The sequence below is a fragment of the Zootoca vivipara genome, chromosome 8, assembly GCF_963506605.1.
Source record: "Zootoca vivipara chromosome 8, rZooViv1.1, whole genome shotgun sequence".
Classification (NCBI taxonomy): Eukaryota; Metazoa; Chordata; class Lepidosauria; order Squamata; family Lacertidae; genus Zootoca; species Zootoca vivipara.
The window spans coordinates 38,281,915-38,297,745 of NC_083283.1; the positions used below are offsets into that span (position 1 = coordinate 38,281,915).

Genomic DNA, 15,831 nt, shown 5'->3' on the forward strand with positions numbered 1-15,831 from the left:
TTCTTTTACAAAAAGTTTGAGAAGCTCCACTGTCCAGAACCCACAGCTCTTCATTTTCTTGACCATCTGCAGACACCCAGGCGGTAGACTCTCTCTGCTGCCTCCAGTGCTTCTGCTGTTTTTGGTGTTTTTTCGGGCAGTCCCGAAGCAGATGTCCACTGGACTTGCAGCAAAAACACCTTTTTACTTTGTTGACTACCGGCTGGGCTGCAGCAGCTCCTCCTGGCTCATTCTCTGGCTGCTGGCACCTCTGCTCCTCCCGGCTGTTGTTCCCTCTGGGATGCTCCAACAGCTGGGCTGAGGTCATCTTTCGCTCGGCACGCCTGTCCTCCTCTGCATACAACCGCCCGGTGATGTATTCCAGGGTCAGCTTATCAGCCTCCACCGACTCGAGAGAAGTGACCAGCATATCATAGCTGTCATCAAGGGAACTCAGGACTATGAAAACTTTGTCCTCTTCCCCCACTGGCTTCCCTCTTAAGGCTAGCTCCTGGAAACAGCCTGTTAGGAACTTTAGGTGGTTTACCAGAGAGTCGCCCGGTTTCTTCCGACACCGGTACATTCTCCTGGTCAGCGTTATCAGTGAACCAGCTATCTCACGCACATGGACAGCCCTGAGTGCATCCCACGCCTCCTTCGCCGTCACCTTATCTGTTACGTAGACAAGCTGGCTATCGTCCACTCCAAGAACAATAGTAGACAGTGCTCTCTCATCCTTTTCTAGCTCGGCCACCGCTTGTGCCAGCTTCTCATCATCGTCCCAATCCTCCTCAGGGGCCTGTGGCGTAGTTTCCACCACCTTCCACAAACCCTCACGCTTGAGGAAGTGTTGCATGCGGACCGACCAGACGCTGTAGTTTGTGGCCGTCAGCTTCTCTAGCAACACGCCAGCTCTGGACTGCTCCATACCTGCAGCTCACCTCCAGCTCCTCACGGCTAGACAACTGCTACCTGGACTCTTGCGCAGCGGAAGCGTGCTGGGCCCATAACCCTGTCGCGAATTTCTTCACGGCGCTTTAGCAGAGATGTTAAGAGTTCCAGTTTCTTTAGTGCAGTATATTTATTGTGAGCTATATACAAATATCTACAGGCAGTTGATACACAAGCAGTTCATACACTCTCTAAACCTCTCACTGACCACACCCTTCTACAACACCACCACCAACATTGCTGGATAGGTTTCCCTTTTAAACCACTGACAACCAATCAACTGACAGCACATTACTGCTGAGTCATTCTGACCCAGCACTTCTACAGAAAGTATTGCATCAGCCAGTTTCACTTTACTAGTACACTCAGGCCTGCAGACTTACTATTTCACACAGCATTCTGTGGATCCCAACAGGGGCAAGGCATGGCCGCAGCCACGACGGCTCCGAGGTGTTGCTGCATATCAGCATAATATTTCAACCATGGTTCAAGCCCCACCTTAGGAAAAAAATCCTGCATTGCAGCAGGTTGGACTAGATGACCCTTGTGGTCCCTTCCGACTACAATTCTACGATTCTATTGATATATTACCATACCATATGCATCGTTCTGCTTTCTTGAATTGTCCTACTCCTAGGCATAGCAGCCAACTCCTAGAGGCCTAGGTGCCTCTCCCCCCCCCCAATTACTGGTAAATACCGTATTTGAAAGAGTCATCCCCCCATGTTGATGGGCTTTCTATTTGGGGCTTATCTGCCTCCCCCCGTATTTTATTAAGGATGGAAGAGGGAGGGAAGGAAGGAAGAAATAGAGAGAGAGATAACTCATATTTGTGGGTATCTCTGGATGACGCTGTGATGCTGGAACTCTGCAGCAAGAGGACGGGAGGGTCGGGCAGGCGAGAGGGGGTGGCAGGGCGGGCGAGGGCGAGGCAAGGCATGGCCGCAGCCACAACGGCTCCGAGGCGTTGCTGCATATCAGCATATTTCAACCATGGTTCAAGCCCCAGCTTAGGAAAAAATTCCTGCATTGCAGGGGGTTGGACTAGATGACTCTTGTGGTCCCTTCCGACTACAATTCTACGATTCTATTGATATATTACCATACCATATGCATCGTTCTGCTTTCTTGAATTGTCCTACTCCTAGGCATAGCAGCCAACTCCTAGAGGCCTAGGTGCCTCTCTCCCCCCCCCCAATTACTGGTAAATACCGTATTTGAAAGAGTCATCCCCCCATGTTGATGGGCTTTCTATGTGGGGCTTATCTGCCCCCCCCGTATTTTATTAAGGATGGAAGAGGGAGGGAAGGAAGGAAGAAATAGAGAGAGGGATAACTCATATTTGTGGGTGCCTCTGGGTGACGCTGTGATGCTGGAACTCTGCATGTACAGGAGCCTTGTAAGCAGCTTTCTCTCTGCTTGATTTACAGCAGGCACGTCCAACAGGTAGATTGTGATCTACCAGTAGATCACTGGATGTCTGTGGTAGATCACTGGTAGGTCACTGGCACCCCTAAAAAAAGCTCACCCAAAATTTTCCTCCTCCCTCAAAAAAGTTGAACTATGACCTGAAGCCCTAAACAAAAATGGGCCTCCCTCCCTCCTAAAAGAAGCTCAACAAGTTTGACCTAAACCCCAAAAAACAGGGCTTCCCTTCCTTTAAAAAAAACTCAGCAGCTTTGACCTGAACCCCCCAAAAGGGGGTAGATCACCCCCAGTTTTAACCTCTGAGTAGATCAGAGTCTCTTGGGAGGTGGCCACCCCTGATTTACAGTATACAGATGCAGGAGGAGGGGCAGACTGGAACACCAATGCTTTTTATAAACATCACTGTGTCTGTCAAAGCTACAGCCTCCCCCCTTTCTTATTCACTTCTTTTTAGCCTTGCAGAGCCACCTTAGTCAAATTGAATCCTCTGAGTCTGCACCCTCATTAAATCGCCAATAGAACTCTTAATGCTCCTGAATGCTCATTAACAACTCCCATTTAAGAACAATAGGGTGAAATGGTCAGCTATCGAATCTTGCCTGGGGATATATGCTCCATTGTCTTAACTGCTTAACTACTGGTAGCCACTTTGCTTTATTTATTTGATGTGTTTTTGTTACTGCTGTGTCGTCCCCCCCCCAGCAAGCGGAGACTTAGCTGCTCTTGCTAAAGCAAAGCCCTTTCCACTTCAGTTTTTGGAGGGGAAAAGTGCTGGTTATGGTCTGTAAAATACATTAATTTTTTTGCTTCTAGGGGGGGGGCAGCTGCCCCCTCCTGCCCCCCTGCCTACGCCCATGCTGCAAACTCCTTTAGTCAGTGCTTTTTTCTGGGGGAACACAAGGGTACGCATGAGTAGAATGTGTGCTTTTATTTAAAATGCATCTCTGGGTTATTTGTGGGGCATAGGAATTCGTTGTTCAGGCCCACCACATGGTCTGAGGGACGGTGGGCTGGCCCACGGATGAAAAAGGTTGCTGACCCCTGGTCTATAACCTTTGAGAATTCTTTGAGAACAGGTGAGGTCCCAGCAGTTTGGAGGCAGGTAAATGTTGTCCCCATCTTCAAAAAGGGGAAAAAAGAAGATCCAAGTAACTACCAACCAGTTAGCTTGATGTCAATACCAGGAAAGGTCCTAGAACAGATCTGTATATGAGCACTCAGAAAAGGATGCTGTGATTACTACAACCCAGCATGGGTTTCTCAAAAACAAGTCATGCCAGACAAATCTCATTTCTTTTTTGATAAAATTACAATCTTGGTGAATCAGGGGAATGCTGGGGATGTAGTGTATCTTGATTTCAGTAAGGCTTTTTGACAAAGTCCCCCGTGATCTTCTTGCAGAGAAGGGTAAAATGTGGTCTGAACAATGTAACTGTTAGGTGGATTTTTAGCTGGTTGACTGACCAAAACCCACTCACTGAGGGTTTCTTGTCATCCTGGAAAAAAAGTGACAAGTGAGATACCTGCTATTGTTCAACATCTTTATAAATGACTTAGAAGAAGGAATTTAGAGGGTGCCCATCAAATTTGCAAAATGGGAGTAGCTAATGCCGCAGAAGACAGAATTGGGATTCAAGATGACCTTAACATATTGGAGAACTGGACCCAAACAAACAAAATGAATTTCACTAGGGAAAAATGTCAGGTTTTAAGCAGCTGCACAAATATAAGATGGGGGACCCCTGGCTTGTCAGTGGTACACATGAACAGGATCTAGGGGTCTTAATAGACCACAAGATGAACATGAGTCAACAGTGATGCAGCAACAGCAAAATAAGCTAATGTTCTTCTGTTGTTTACTTGTTTAGTCGTGTCCGACTCTTCGTGACCCCATGGACCAGAGCACGCCAGGCACTCCTGCCTTCCACTGCCTCCCGCTGTTTGGTCAGACTCATGTTCGTAGCTTCGAGAACACTGTCCAACCATTTTGTCCTCTGTCGTCCCCTTCTCCTTGTGCTCTCAATCTTTCCCAACATCAGGGTCTTTTCCAGGGAGTCTTCTCTTCTCATGAATGAATGTTCTTCTAGGCTGCATCAACAGAAGTATAGTGTCCAGATCAAGGGAAGTAACAGTACCACTCTTCTGCCTTGGTTAGCCCACACTGCAATGCTGTATCCAGTTCTGGGCACCACAATTTAAGAAGGATATGGACAAGCTGGAACTTGTGCAGATGATCAAAGTTCTATGTGTACGTGCGCGCGCTGCGGGGAGAGCAAGTGCATTGGGGTCATTGTGTTATTAAACTTGCCACGGACCACCAGGCTATATGATTGTTTTATCACAGCTGCCTGCAAATGCTCTCTTAAAACTCTCCCATTAACCCTCCAATAACGATAGAAAATAAAAAGAAAAGCGTTCTGTGACGCTGAAAATAAAAGTTGCGTCTACACAGCGTTCTAACGTTCCGGCTCATCACGCTCGCCCTCCCTGCGTCCCCCGCCTCCTTTTTTTTGGCTAACATTTCCCGCTTCGCGAACGGAGCCTTCGGGGGACCCGTAGCGTCGTCCTATCTCGGCCGCTGTTGTTGTCAGCTGAACGCGGTCACATGACCGTGAGGCTCGGCTGTTCCTCTTCTGCTTAGCTGCTGAGTCCGGATCACTCGTTGCCGCTGCGGATTCCGGGGACTTCATTGCCGGCCTACGAAGCGAAGGAGGTAACTGAGGCCTGCAGCCCTGGGAACGGGACAAGGTCTGGAGCGGAAAACATTGGGGTGGGGCTGGTGGGCACCGGGAAGGGACAGGCGGTGCGCCCGCTTGCCTTCTGGCGAGCATCGCTGGCAAGGAGGCTGCGCGCTGCCCCGGAGACTCAGCTGGAACCCCGTTCTCTCCTCCCGGGCTACCCACGTACCCGCTGCCCGCAAAATGCTCTCAGCTAGGAAAGGTCTTGCGAATTCCTACGTAGTCCAGCATCTGTTTAAGCGGCGAGTGATTATCTCGATGCCGCAGGGAAGGTCACAAGCAGAGCAGGGTTTTTCTCTATTATCTCCAGGCTCTGGTACTTGGGAGGCATTACTGAGGTTCTGGCTTTTTAACCCCTTTGCTGTTGTGGCCAATCCCAGCCGTTGCTAGTCTTGGCATCCATGAATTTGATTGCCCTGCTGCATTCTCAGCTATTGGGCTAGATGTTCTATAAGTGGTGCAGATAGGCCTAGCTGGCTAAAATAAGTGGCAAGGTGGAGATACGGCTGTGCATATTAAAAAAAAAGAAAAACAGCAAAGGGCCACTCTTATCTTGGGATGGGAATTGTCTGGTTATTTCAGTCTTTCTATAAGAGCTTTGTTTTTCTGAATCTTGCTGTCCTTGAGCTTACTGAACCAGTAGGTTTTCTCTCACCACTTTGTTAAATGTTTGTGCTCCTTGTAATCAAACCACTATCTTGGTACTGCTAATGACTTTTGGAGTACATATAGGTGAACTTGGGTTATATGCTAGAATGAAAAATGGTTGTTCAACTGCCTTCATCCGAGGTAAGACTTGATCTTGTTGACACTAACACAGAGGGCAGAAGGAGATGTTTCATTCAATAACAGTCATTGCATGTTTCCAGTGGAAGGGAGGAACAGTTTATATGGTTTTTGTGTGTAGGCAAATGGTCCTGGTGAAGTTTGAACAGGTTCAGTCAGGCTGAGTTATCTGGTGTTTATGGAGAGTTCTGTCCTAACAATGATTTAATGCATTAAAAACCCAGGCAGCTTGTTTTGGCATCAGAGTTTGACTAGGCCAGACACCCCCTAAGAAAGTAGAAAGCAGAAGTGGTGAAGGTCATTCATTCTGGTATTCAAACTACAGTATACAGTACTTCCATTCTTTAAAAAAAGAAAAAAGTATCACTTTAGGATGATGTGCAGTGCAATCTTGTTTGTGCAGTGCAATCTTGTTCATCATTGAACATGTGCTTACAACTAGAAAGTATGTATAGGATTGAAAAAATCGAAAAGTTACCCCTTAGCTTGAAAGGGGAAGTGATATTGGTTATAGGTCACAGGAAGTAGAATTCAAGTTAATCCTTAGCTGCTGGGCAAAATTACTTGCTGCTTGAACCAGAAACTGTTTGTCTCAGAAATTAAACTGAGTTTTGTTAGCAGCCTGAACCCATAGCTGTCAAGTTCTCCCGTTTTTAAAGGGAAATTTCCTTATGCTGAATAGGCTTCCTCGCGAGAAAATGGAAAACTTGAGAGCTATGCCTGAACCTTATTTGGCAGCAAATCTACAATCTCAAATGTGCAGATCCTTTTTGGAACAATGGCCATGTTACATAACACTGAATAGTTTATGATAAATGAAAGGGCATTCTTCACATTTTTTCTTGTGGTGTTGATATTTATTTACTTACTACTTTTCTAAAATGAATTAGCACTTGGGTCCAACTATCATAGTAAATATAAAAGTGTGATAAGCCCCACCCCATCCTAATACAATAATAAAAAATAGCCAGCACCAGAGGAGCCATAACCCACTGGGAAGGATTTTTTGAATTAATTGTTTTAGCTTGGTTGGAAAAATAGTTCAAGAGATAGGGAGGTGAACAAACTTTTCTAAGAACCACAAAGTTGCTGCTACCTCTTGTGGGTGGGGAATTGCCCTGAGCCAGAGCTGATAGAATGTGAGAAGCGAGAACACTCTTTCTCTCCAGGCTCTCTGTCGAGTTGTGTGTGTGTGTGTGTGTGTGTGTGAGAGAGAGAGAGAGAGAGAGAGAGAGAGAGAGAGAATCCTGACATTGAGATTAGGGATTCTGCTGGTTTACTGTCTGTCTCGCTGCCCATCAGTCTCCCTGTCTGAACTGATAGAACTGATCTTGGAGGTGGTGCTGAGGACACCCAGATTGCTGCTGTTGGGGGGCTTGAACATCCATGTTGAAGCTGTCAGCTCTGGGGTGGATCAGGACTTCATGGCTGCCATGACAACCATGGGGCTGTCCCAACACTTGTGGCAGGTCACACTCTGATCCCTGTTTTCTTGGCTGAGCAGGAAGAAGGTGATCTGAAAGTGAGTGATATTGACACCACTTCCTTGTCAGGTCAGATCACTTCCTGTTGAGATTTAGGCTTTCCATTGCATCCTCATTGTGCTGTCCATCAGAGCTTTTTCTGGTTGTGCAGGGCCTTTTACAGTCTGGCCCAAAGGAGGTGATAGAACTGATGGTAGCTTGCTATGACTTATTTGCAAAGCATCGCTTGCATCCACTGGGATCTTGACTCCACTATTACAGCAGATAACCCCCAAGGGGTGTCCAGAACACTGTCTAGTGCTATTGTTTTGGATGACTTTCAGTTGGTAAGGCTTGAGGGCATTGACAAGGTGCTTGGATTGGTCAGAACGCCTGCTTGTACTCTGAACCCCTGCCCCCCCCATCCCGGCTGCTAAAAAAACTAGCAGAGAGGGGACAGCTGGCTGGGCCAGGGAGGGGATTAATGCCTTGTTGTGGGAAGGGGTGGACCCTGCCTGCCGCCTCCTATATCATACAGGTAAGGGAAGTTATGTGGATTGCCCAAAAACAGCCTAAGTTGTTTAATTTTGTTACTTCTGTAATTTTTGTTTCTTGGTTAGTATTGTTTTATTGTGTTTTTTGTGTGTTTTATAGAGGTTTTAATTTGTTCTTTGGGGGAGGGGTCAGGGCTGCCTGGGAGTGGGTCCCAGCCAATAAAATGGCTGGGGCAGGTTCCACAGGGGTGGTGGCACTGGGACAACCGATCTCAGTGATCACGGGTAGGAGGAGGAGTTACGCTAAGACCAGACCATGTCATTACCGAGGAGGCAGGCTTAGTCTTGTTTGAGGACTATTCCTGCCTCCGGGTCTGGTCTTCACCGGATGGATACTGGAATCGGCAAGGGATACCCACACAACCTGAAGGTACTGCTGTGCAATGCCAGGTCAATGATTCATAAGACCACTGCCATCCATGACTTGATCGTGGATGGAGGACTTGACCTGGCATGTGTGACAGAGACTTGGTTGGATGAAGCAGATGGGCCTGTTTTAGCTGCTGCTTGTCCACCAGGTTTCTCTTATGCACAGCAACCCAGGCCTTGTGGGCGGGGAGGTGGGGTTGCAGTGATTTTTAGGAAGTCATTAGTTTGCACCAGGCGTCCTATTGGTAAGACAGAGTTTTCTGAGTGCATGTTCTGGAAGTTGGGCAATAGGGGCAGTACAGGATTCCTTTTGGTGTACCGACCTCCTCACTGCACCAAGGATTCCCTGCCCAAGCTGCTTCAGGTCGTGGCGGACGTTCTCCTGGAGACACCTAGTTTGGTTGTCCTAGGGGATTTTAATATCCATGCCGACAAGACCTTACAAGGGGCCTCTCGGGACTTCGTGGAAAGCATGGCCTCCATGGGGCTGTCCCTGAATAAGTCTGGCCCAACTCATAGCCGCGGACATGCCTTGGACCTGGTGTTTACCTCTGTGGATGTTGGTGATCTGACACTAAGTAAAAGTGAAACTAAAGAAGTGCCTTTCTTCACCGCCTCTGTTGCAACTGCAGAAAACAGCAGCAGGAGACTTTTTCAGGTGGTTCGCAGTTTAGTGGAACCACCTGCTCCATCGGGGCCCAGTACAGGCTGCATGATCTCCTGCAACGATTTTGCAAAGTTTTTTGCAGATAAAGTCGCTCAGCTTTGGGAAGAGGTAGACTCCACCGTGGGAGCAGGGCTGGGGCGGGAGAGTGCTGGAGCCCTGTCTAGTCCAGTTGTGTGGGATCAATTTCAATCTGTTACCTCCGAGGATGTGGACAGGCTGCTTGGACGAGTGAAACCAACCACCTGTCTCCTTGACCCTTGCCCATCCTGGCTAATAAAAGCTAGCCGGGAAGGGCTGGGCGATGGGCTTTGCGGGTTGGTGAATGCTTCTCTCTGTGAGGTAGCCTTTCCAGACCTGCTGAAAGAGGCGGTTATTAAACTGCTTCTTAAAAAACCATCTTCAGATGTGGCCGATATGGCCAACTATCGCCCAGTCTCAAATCTTCCATTCTTGGGCAAGGTGATTGAGCGGGTGGTTGCTGAACAACTCCAGGCACGCCTGGAAGAAGCGGACCATTTGGATCCCCTCCAGTCAGGATTCAGGCCTCATCATGGGACTGAAACTGCCTTGGTCGTACTGGTTGATGATCTCCGGCGGGCTAGGGACAAAGGTGAGAGCTGTTTCCTAGTTCTGCTGGATCTCTCACCATCGACCATAACATCCTTCTGGACCGTCTAGAGGGGTTGGGAGCTGGGGGCACTGTCATACAGTGGTTCCGCTCCTTCCTCCTGGGCCGTGTTCAGAAAGTGGTGGTGGGGGATGAGTGTTCGGACCCCTGGGCTCTCACTTGTGGGGTGCCTCAGGGTTCTGTCCTCTCCCCCATGCTTTTTAACATCTACATGTAGCCGCTGGGAGAGATCATCAGGGGGTTTGGGCTGGGTGTTCATCAGTATGCGGATGATACCCAGCTCTACCTCTCTTTCAAATTAGAACCAGTGAAGGCGGTGAAGGTCCTATGTGAGTGCTTGGAGGCGGTTGGAGGATGGATGGCGGCTAACAGATTGAGGTTGAATCCCGACAAGACAGAAGTACTGTTTGTGGGGGACAGGAGACGGGCAGGTGTGGAGGACTCCCTGGTCCTGAATGGGGTAACTGTGCCCCTGTAGGACCAGGTGCGCAGCCTGGGAGTCATTCTGGACTCACAGCTGTCCATGGAGGCACAGGTCAATTCTGTGTCCAGGGCAGCTGTCTATCAGCTCCACCTGGTATGCAGGCTGAGACCCTGCCTGCCTGCACATTGTCTTGCCAGAGTGGTGCATGCTCTGGTTATCTCCCGCTTGGACTACTGCAATGCGCTCTACGTGGGGCTACCTTTTAAGGTGACCCGGAAACTACAACTAATCCAGAATGCGGCAGCTAGAGTGGTGACTGGGAGCGGCCGCCGAGACCACATAACACCCGGTCTTGAAAGATCTACATTGGCTCCCAGTACATTTCCGAGCACAGTTCAAAGTGTTGGTGCTGACCTTTAAAGCCCTAAACGGCCTCGGTCCAGTATACCTAAAGGAGCGTCTCCACCCCCATCGTTCTGTCTGGACACTGAGGTCCAGCTCTGAGGGCCTTCTGGCGGTTCCCTCATTGCGAGAAGCCAAGGTGCAGGGAACCAGGCAGAGGGCCTTCTCAGTGGTGGCGCCTGCCCTGTGGAACGCCCACCCATCAGATGTCAAAAAGGAAAACAGCTACCAGATTTTTAGAAGACATCTGAAGGCAGCCCTGTTTAGGGAGGCTTTTAATGTTTAAGAAATTAGTGTATTTTAATGTTTCTGTTGGAAGCCGCCCAGAGTGGCTGGGGAAACCCAGCCAGATGGGTGGGGTATAAGTAATAAATTATTATTATTATTATTATTATTATTATTATTATTATTATTGTTGTTGTTGTTGTTGTTATTATTAGGTTTGGGCTATAGTTCCGTTTTATTCAAAACTGCTTTATGTATTGCATGGAACTCTTTTCAGAGCTTACCATGTTGTATATATTACTGTAATACTTCTGCAACTATGTGGGGCTTAGACTTTTTTAAAAAAATTGTTAGAGGATGCTTGATTCAAAATCATTGTACAGTCAGGATAGCATAATACATAATTTCTGGAAAATTGAGGTGTATGCAGAATTGGCTTCACTGAGCGACTGTAGAAAATAAGCAAATAATAAGGTATGCAAATCCCTGCACCTGGAACAGTCCTGTGGAATGTACAGACTTGTAAGCCTCATTAATTTCAGTGTTAAAAAGTTAAGTACATGCTTAATTCTTTTTTGAAGTCAGTGGGGTTTAAACTTTTGGATGAACTATAGTCACTTCTCGTAGGTTTAGCAGCTTTATAAATACAATTTCGAACTCTTGAAATCACATTGTTCAATGAAAACTGATAGCAGTCTTTACTTTCTTAACAGGTTTTGACATTGAGATAAAAATGGATATCCGGGGTGCTGTAGATGCTGCTGTTCCCACCAATATCATTGCTGCCAAAGCTGCCGAGGTTCGGGCCAACAAAGTGAATTGGCAGTCATATCTCCAGTAAGTTAAAATTCTTAGGTTCTCAGAAGGAGCATATATCTCTAGGCTTCTAAACGAGTTACAGTTTTTATGCTCATGGAAGGTCTTGCATGCTGTTAGGAGAACTGGAAAAATAATGTGTTAGTGAAAATTAACTGTTATTATCAGAAATGATATTTCGTTAAAACAAATAAGGGTAGGGTTCCATGGATGGATATGATTGAAAGAAACATTTTTTTCCTACTGTAACAATTTTCGTAAACCTTTTCAGAAGTCTGGCAAAATCCAGGTTTTAAAATGCCAATTTGTTGAGGAATTCCACTATTCTTAAGATTGCTTTCTGCTATTTAACTACATAATTAACTACACACAAAAAAGCCTCCCAGAGCTCCATTGCTCATAAGTGCATGTTGGTTTCTAGAAGAGATAAATAGAGTTCACAAAGAAAAATTTAACCTTCTCAAAAGAACAATGCCAGGTTAAAGGGTGGGCTGGAATGTCTAAATAGTTGTGGCCACATTCACTTACAACCCCCCCCCCCCCACTTTGATTCATTAATTCACAAGCAATACCAGAGAAATCCACAGGAAAGCAAACACCTAATATTTGCCAGGGAAAATCTATAATTAAAAGGAAAACTTAATCATAAGCTACTGTGTCACTGACTGACTGCAAGAGGGCTTTTTCTTTTTTTAATGAATAACATCACTTAGGACCTGTTCTTTATCCCTAATCAGCAGAAGCTGTTCCTCATGGCCTTGGAATTATGTCGGTCTGTCATTGGAAAGTTGTCAGGGTGTTGGGGAACCGAAAGATGTAGCACGGCTGTTTAAGAATTTTTATTTATTTATTTATTGGCGCCAGTGCCCAGGATTAGTTACTATTCTGAAATGGTAGGAATGAATATTATCTTGGAATTCAAAAATATTTTTTAATAAGGTTTTTTCTTTGGGCTTGATGATCTTGCTTAAGCAGTGCACTAATTAACTCTAAATTTAAGGGAAGGTAAAATAGTACAGTAAGGGACCCAGGTGGCACTGTGGGTTAAACCACAGAGTCTAGGGCTTGCTGATCAGAAGGTCGGCGGTTTGAATCCCTGCAACGGGGTGAGCTCCCGTTGCTCAGTCCCAGCTCCTGCCCACCTAGCAGTTCGAAACCACATCAGAGTGCAAGTAGATAAATAGGGACCGCTCCGGCGGGAAGGTAAACGGCATTTCCGTGCGCTGCTCTGGTTCGCCAGAAGCAGCTTTGCCATGCTGGCCACATGACCCGGAAGCTGTCTGCGGACAAACGCCGGCTCCCTCGGCCTATAGAGCGAGATGAGCGTCGCAACCCCAGAGTCGGACACGACTGGACCTGATGGTCAGGGGCACCTTTACCTTTACCTTTAAAATAGTACAGTATATTGAAATTTACAGTCAATAGATGATTTCCTGTGGTTTACCTAATACGTGTTAATGTTGCATAGAAATACATTGAATCATTTATTTATTTATAAAAAAATTATATACCACTGTGTCATAAAAATATGTCACAGTGGTTTACAACAATGTATAAACATAAAATGAAACAATAACATTTAAGAACAAGTTAAGAGCAAAAGAGAAATTAAAAACACACATCAATTGACCATTGTGGACGATGTACTCCTAGCTGCCTGCATCCAAACATTGTTGTCAGATGAGCCTCATGAACTCAGGGAATGACCAAAGATGCTCCTGTAAATGATCTTGGTGATCGAAGTGGGATATAAGGTTTCAGGAGATCCCTGAGGTATCCTGGATCCAAGTTGTAAATCAATACATGAACCTTGAACCAGGCTTAGTAGCAGATGGGCAACCATTGCAGCTGTTTTAACAATGGTGTCAAGTATTCTTAACCAGAAAAGGTAAAAAGCAATCTGGCTGCTGCAGTCTACAGTAGCTGGGAGCTTCCGAATCAGACCCAACGGTATAAAGACTTGAAAACAGTTTACTCAGAACATGGTCAACTTTATGCTGTTCTTGTAGACTGTACAAGAGTATTTGGCCTGATCCAACAGGCCTGTTCTTAAGTTCTTATGAAACTAAGTACAGTGGTACCTCTGGTTACGAATGCTTCAGGTTATGAGCTCTGCTAACCTGGAAGTAGCTGCTCCTGGTTGTGAGCTTTGCCCCAGGATGCGAACGGAAATCGCGCGCCAGAGGCCACATTAGCAAAAGCACTCCTCGGGATAAGAACAGTTTCGGCTTAAGAATGGATCTCCGGAACGAATTAAGTTTGTAACCAGAGGTACCACTGTAGACCTTTCAAAAACAGTTTATGATTAGGCATGGAGTTGGGGTTTACTGCTTCCAGGGGAAAAAGTCAAAAATTCCATTAGCCTTGGCTCAAGATAATGTCTTTGGACAGCAACCATGCTCTTGGGCTAAACACAGTATATGCTCCAAATTTATTTAACATGTTTGGAAAGGGAAGTGTGCTCACTAAACAGTCACTGTAGGAAATTATTACATTAGCACCTTGGGGAATTATTATTTTTTGAACAGCAGGATATATTCTGTTAAATCTACAAGCAGTAAAACAATGATAGCACATGAAGTCCTTAAATCTTTGTTTTCCTTGCTAGAGGGCAGATGATTTCAGCAGAAGACTGTGAATTTATTCAAAGATTGGAGCAGAAAAGGAGCCCAGAAGAGAAACAAGAATTGATTAAAAATGAAGGCAACCAGGTAATCCAGCATCTCTTGGCAATCTCCTGTTATAGGAACAGCCAATGTGTGGGGTTATTTTGTCTTTGGCATTCTGGTTTTAAAAGGTTGGCATTTATATTTCTGCTTCTGTGCCAGCTTTTCTCATAGATTGTTTGTGAAAATGTCCTGGTGAATTAACCGCATGCCTTCCGCACTATCTATCATTGAGTATGATGACAAGAAGCATAAATAATGCAAGCCAGAATCCTGGAATTGTAGAGTTGAAAGGGATACCAAGGATCATCTAGTCCAACCCCCCACAATGCAGGAATCTCAACTAAAGCATCCATGGCAGATGGCCATCCAACCTCTGCTGAAAAACCTCCAAGGAAGGAAAGTCCACAACTTCCTGAGGGAGACTGTTCCATGGTCAATTAGCTCATACTGTTGGAAAGTTTTCCTGATGTTTAGTTGGAATCTCCTGTCTTTTAACTTGAAGGCATTGGTTCAAGTCATACCTCCAGAGCAGAAGAAATCAAGCTTATTCTCTCTGCCATGTGAAAGCCTTGAGATATATGAAGATGGCTATCATATCTCCTCTCAGTCTCCTCTTTTCCAGGCTAAACATACCCAACTCCCTCAACTGTTCCACTTAAACCTTGGTTTCCAGACCCTTGATCATCTTGGTTGCATAGCTGCCAAGTCTCCCGTTTTTCGTGGGAAACCCCCGGATTTTAATCTGTTTCCCGCTGTTATCCCGAATAGAATACATTAAACACAGTGGTTTAATGCAGTGGTGGTTTGAATCCCTGCAACGGGGTGAGCTCCCGTTGCTTGGTCCCAGCTCCTGCCCACCTAGCAGTTCGAAAGCACATCAAAGTGCAAGTAGATAAATAGGGACCGCTCCGGCGGGAAGGTAAACGGTGTTTCCGTGTGCTGCTCTGGTTCGCCAGAAGCGGCTTTGTCATGCTGGCCACATGACCTGGAAGCTTTACGCTGGCTCCCTCGGCCAATAACATGAGATGAGCGCCGCAACCCCAGAGTCGGTCACGACTGGACCTAATGGTCAGGGGTCCCTTTATCTTTACCTTTATATTCTAGAGAAAACAGTCAAGAAACCATTGCCAAATTCTGCTTGGACTGCTGATTAAATGAATGCAGCCGGTGCAATAGTTGTAGGCTGTGGAGGAGTTTCCCAATACTTGGGTTTATTCCAATGAAACAACTTTGGATTGTTTCAGTGTTCTTCACACAGGCTGTGCTTGCCAAATGAAAATGAGAATGAAAACACTTGTGAATACTTCTAACTTTCTTTGGATTACTTCTTTCCTCCCTAGTGCGCTAAAACGTTCATAAACCTCATGACTCACATCTCCAAGGAACAAACAGTTCAGTACATCTTAACAATGGTGGATGATATGCTGCAGGTAAGTTAATTGGTTTCTCCCCCATTTCCAGTGCTTGTTGGTATGTGGGTATCTTATTTCTGCTTGCTGCCTACTTTAAATTGGTTTGCAAGGCTAGAGACTATGCACCAAGTGGCCTTTAGTGAGTTTAGTGGAGCTTGTGTGCTTTATCTGCTGAAATGATCAGCGGTGGCTGAGCAGCAATGCCTTGTGGAATAAGCTTTCTGTGATCAACCTCTGCTAGGTTCTACTTACACTCCGTACTTTGTGGAAAGTACCTTTGATACAGATAGTAAGATTGCATTTACAGCTTGGAACAAGTG

The 15,831-nt window shown here is 46.1% G+C and overlaps 1 protein-coding gene across 2 annotated transcripts in view; it reads left to right on the forward strand.

The window, feature by feature from the left end:
* The first annotated feature begins 4,917 nt into the window (after positions 1-4,917).
* Positions 4,918-15,831, forward strand: part of ATP6V1H (ATPase H+ transporting V1 subunit H) — a 33,180-nt gene continuing 22,266 nt past the window's right edge. The window contains exons 1-4 of one of the 2 annotated variants that reach the window (XM_035125427.2): positions 4,918-5,071; positions 11,328-11,451; positions 14,039-14,141; positions 15,440-15,529. In XM_035125427.2, coding sequence (XP_034981318.1) covers positions 11,348-11,451; positions 14,039-14,141; positions 15,440-15,529 — 297 coding nt within the window. In that variant the 5' untranslated portion in view covers positions 4,918-5,071; positions 11,328-11,347. Of the gene's footprint in view, positions 5,107-11,327; positions 11,452-14,038; positions 14,142-15,439; positions 15,530-15,831 lie in introns of both variants that reach the window. The other variant, XM_035125428.2, reaches the window with a different exon arrangement.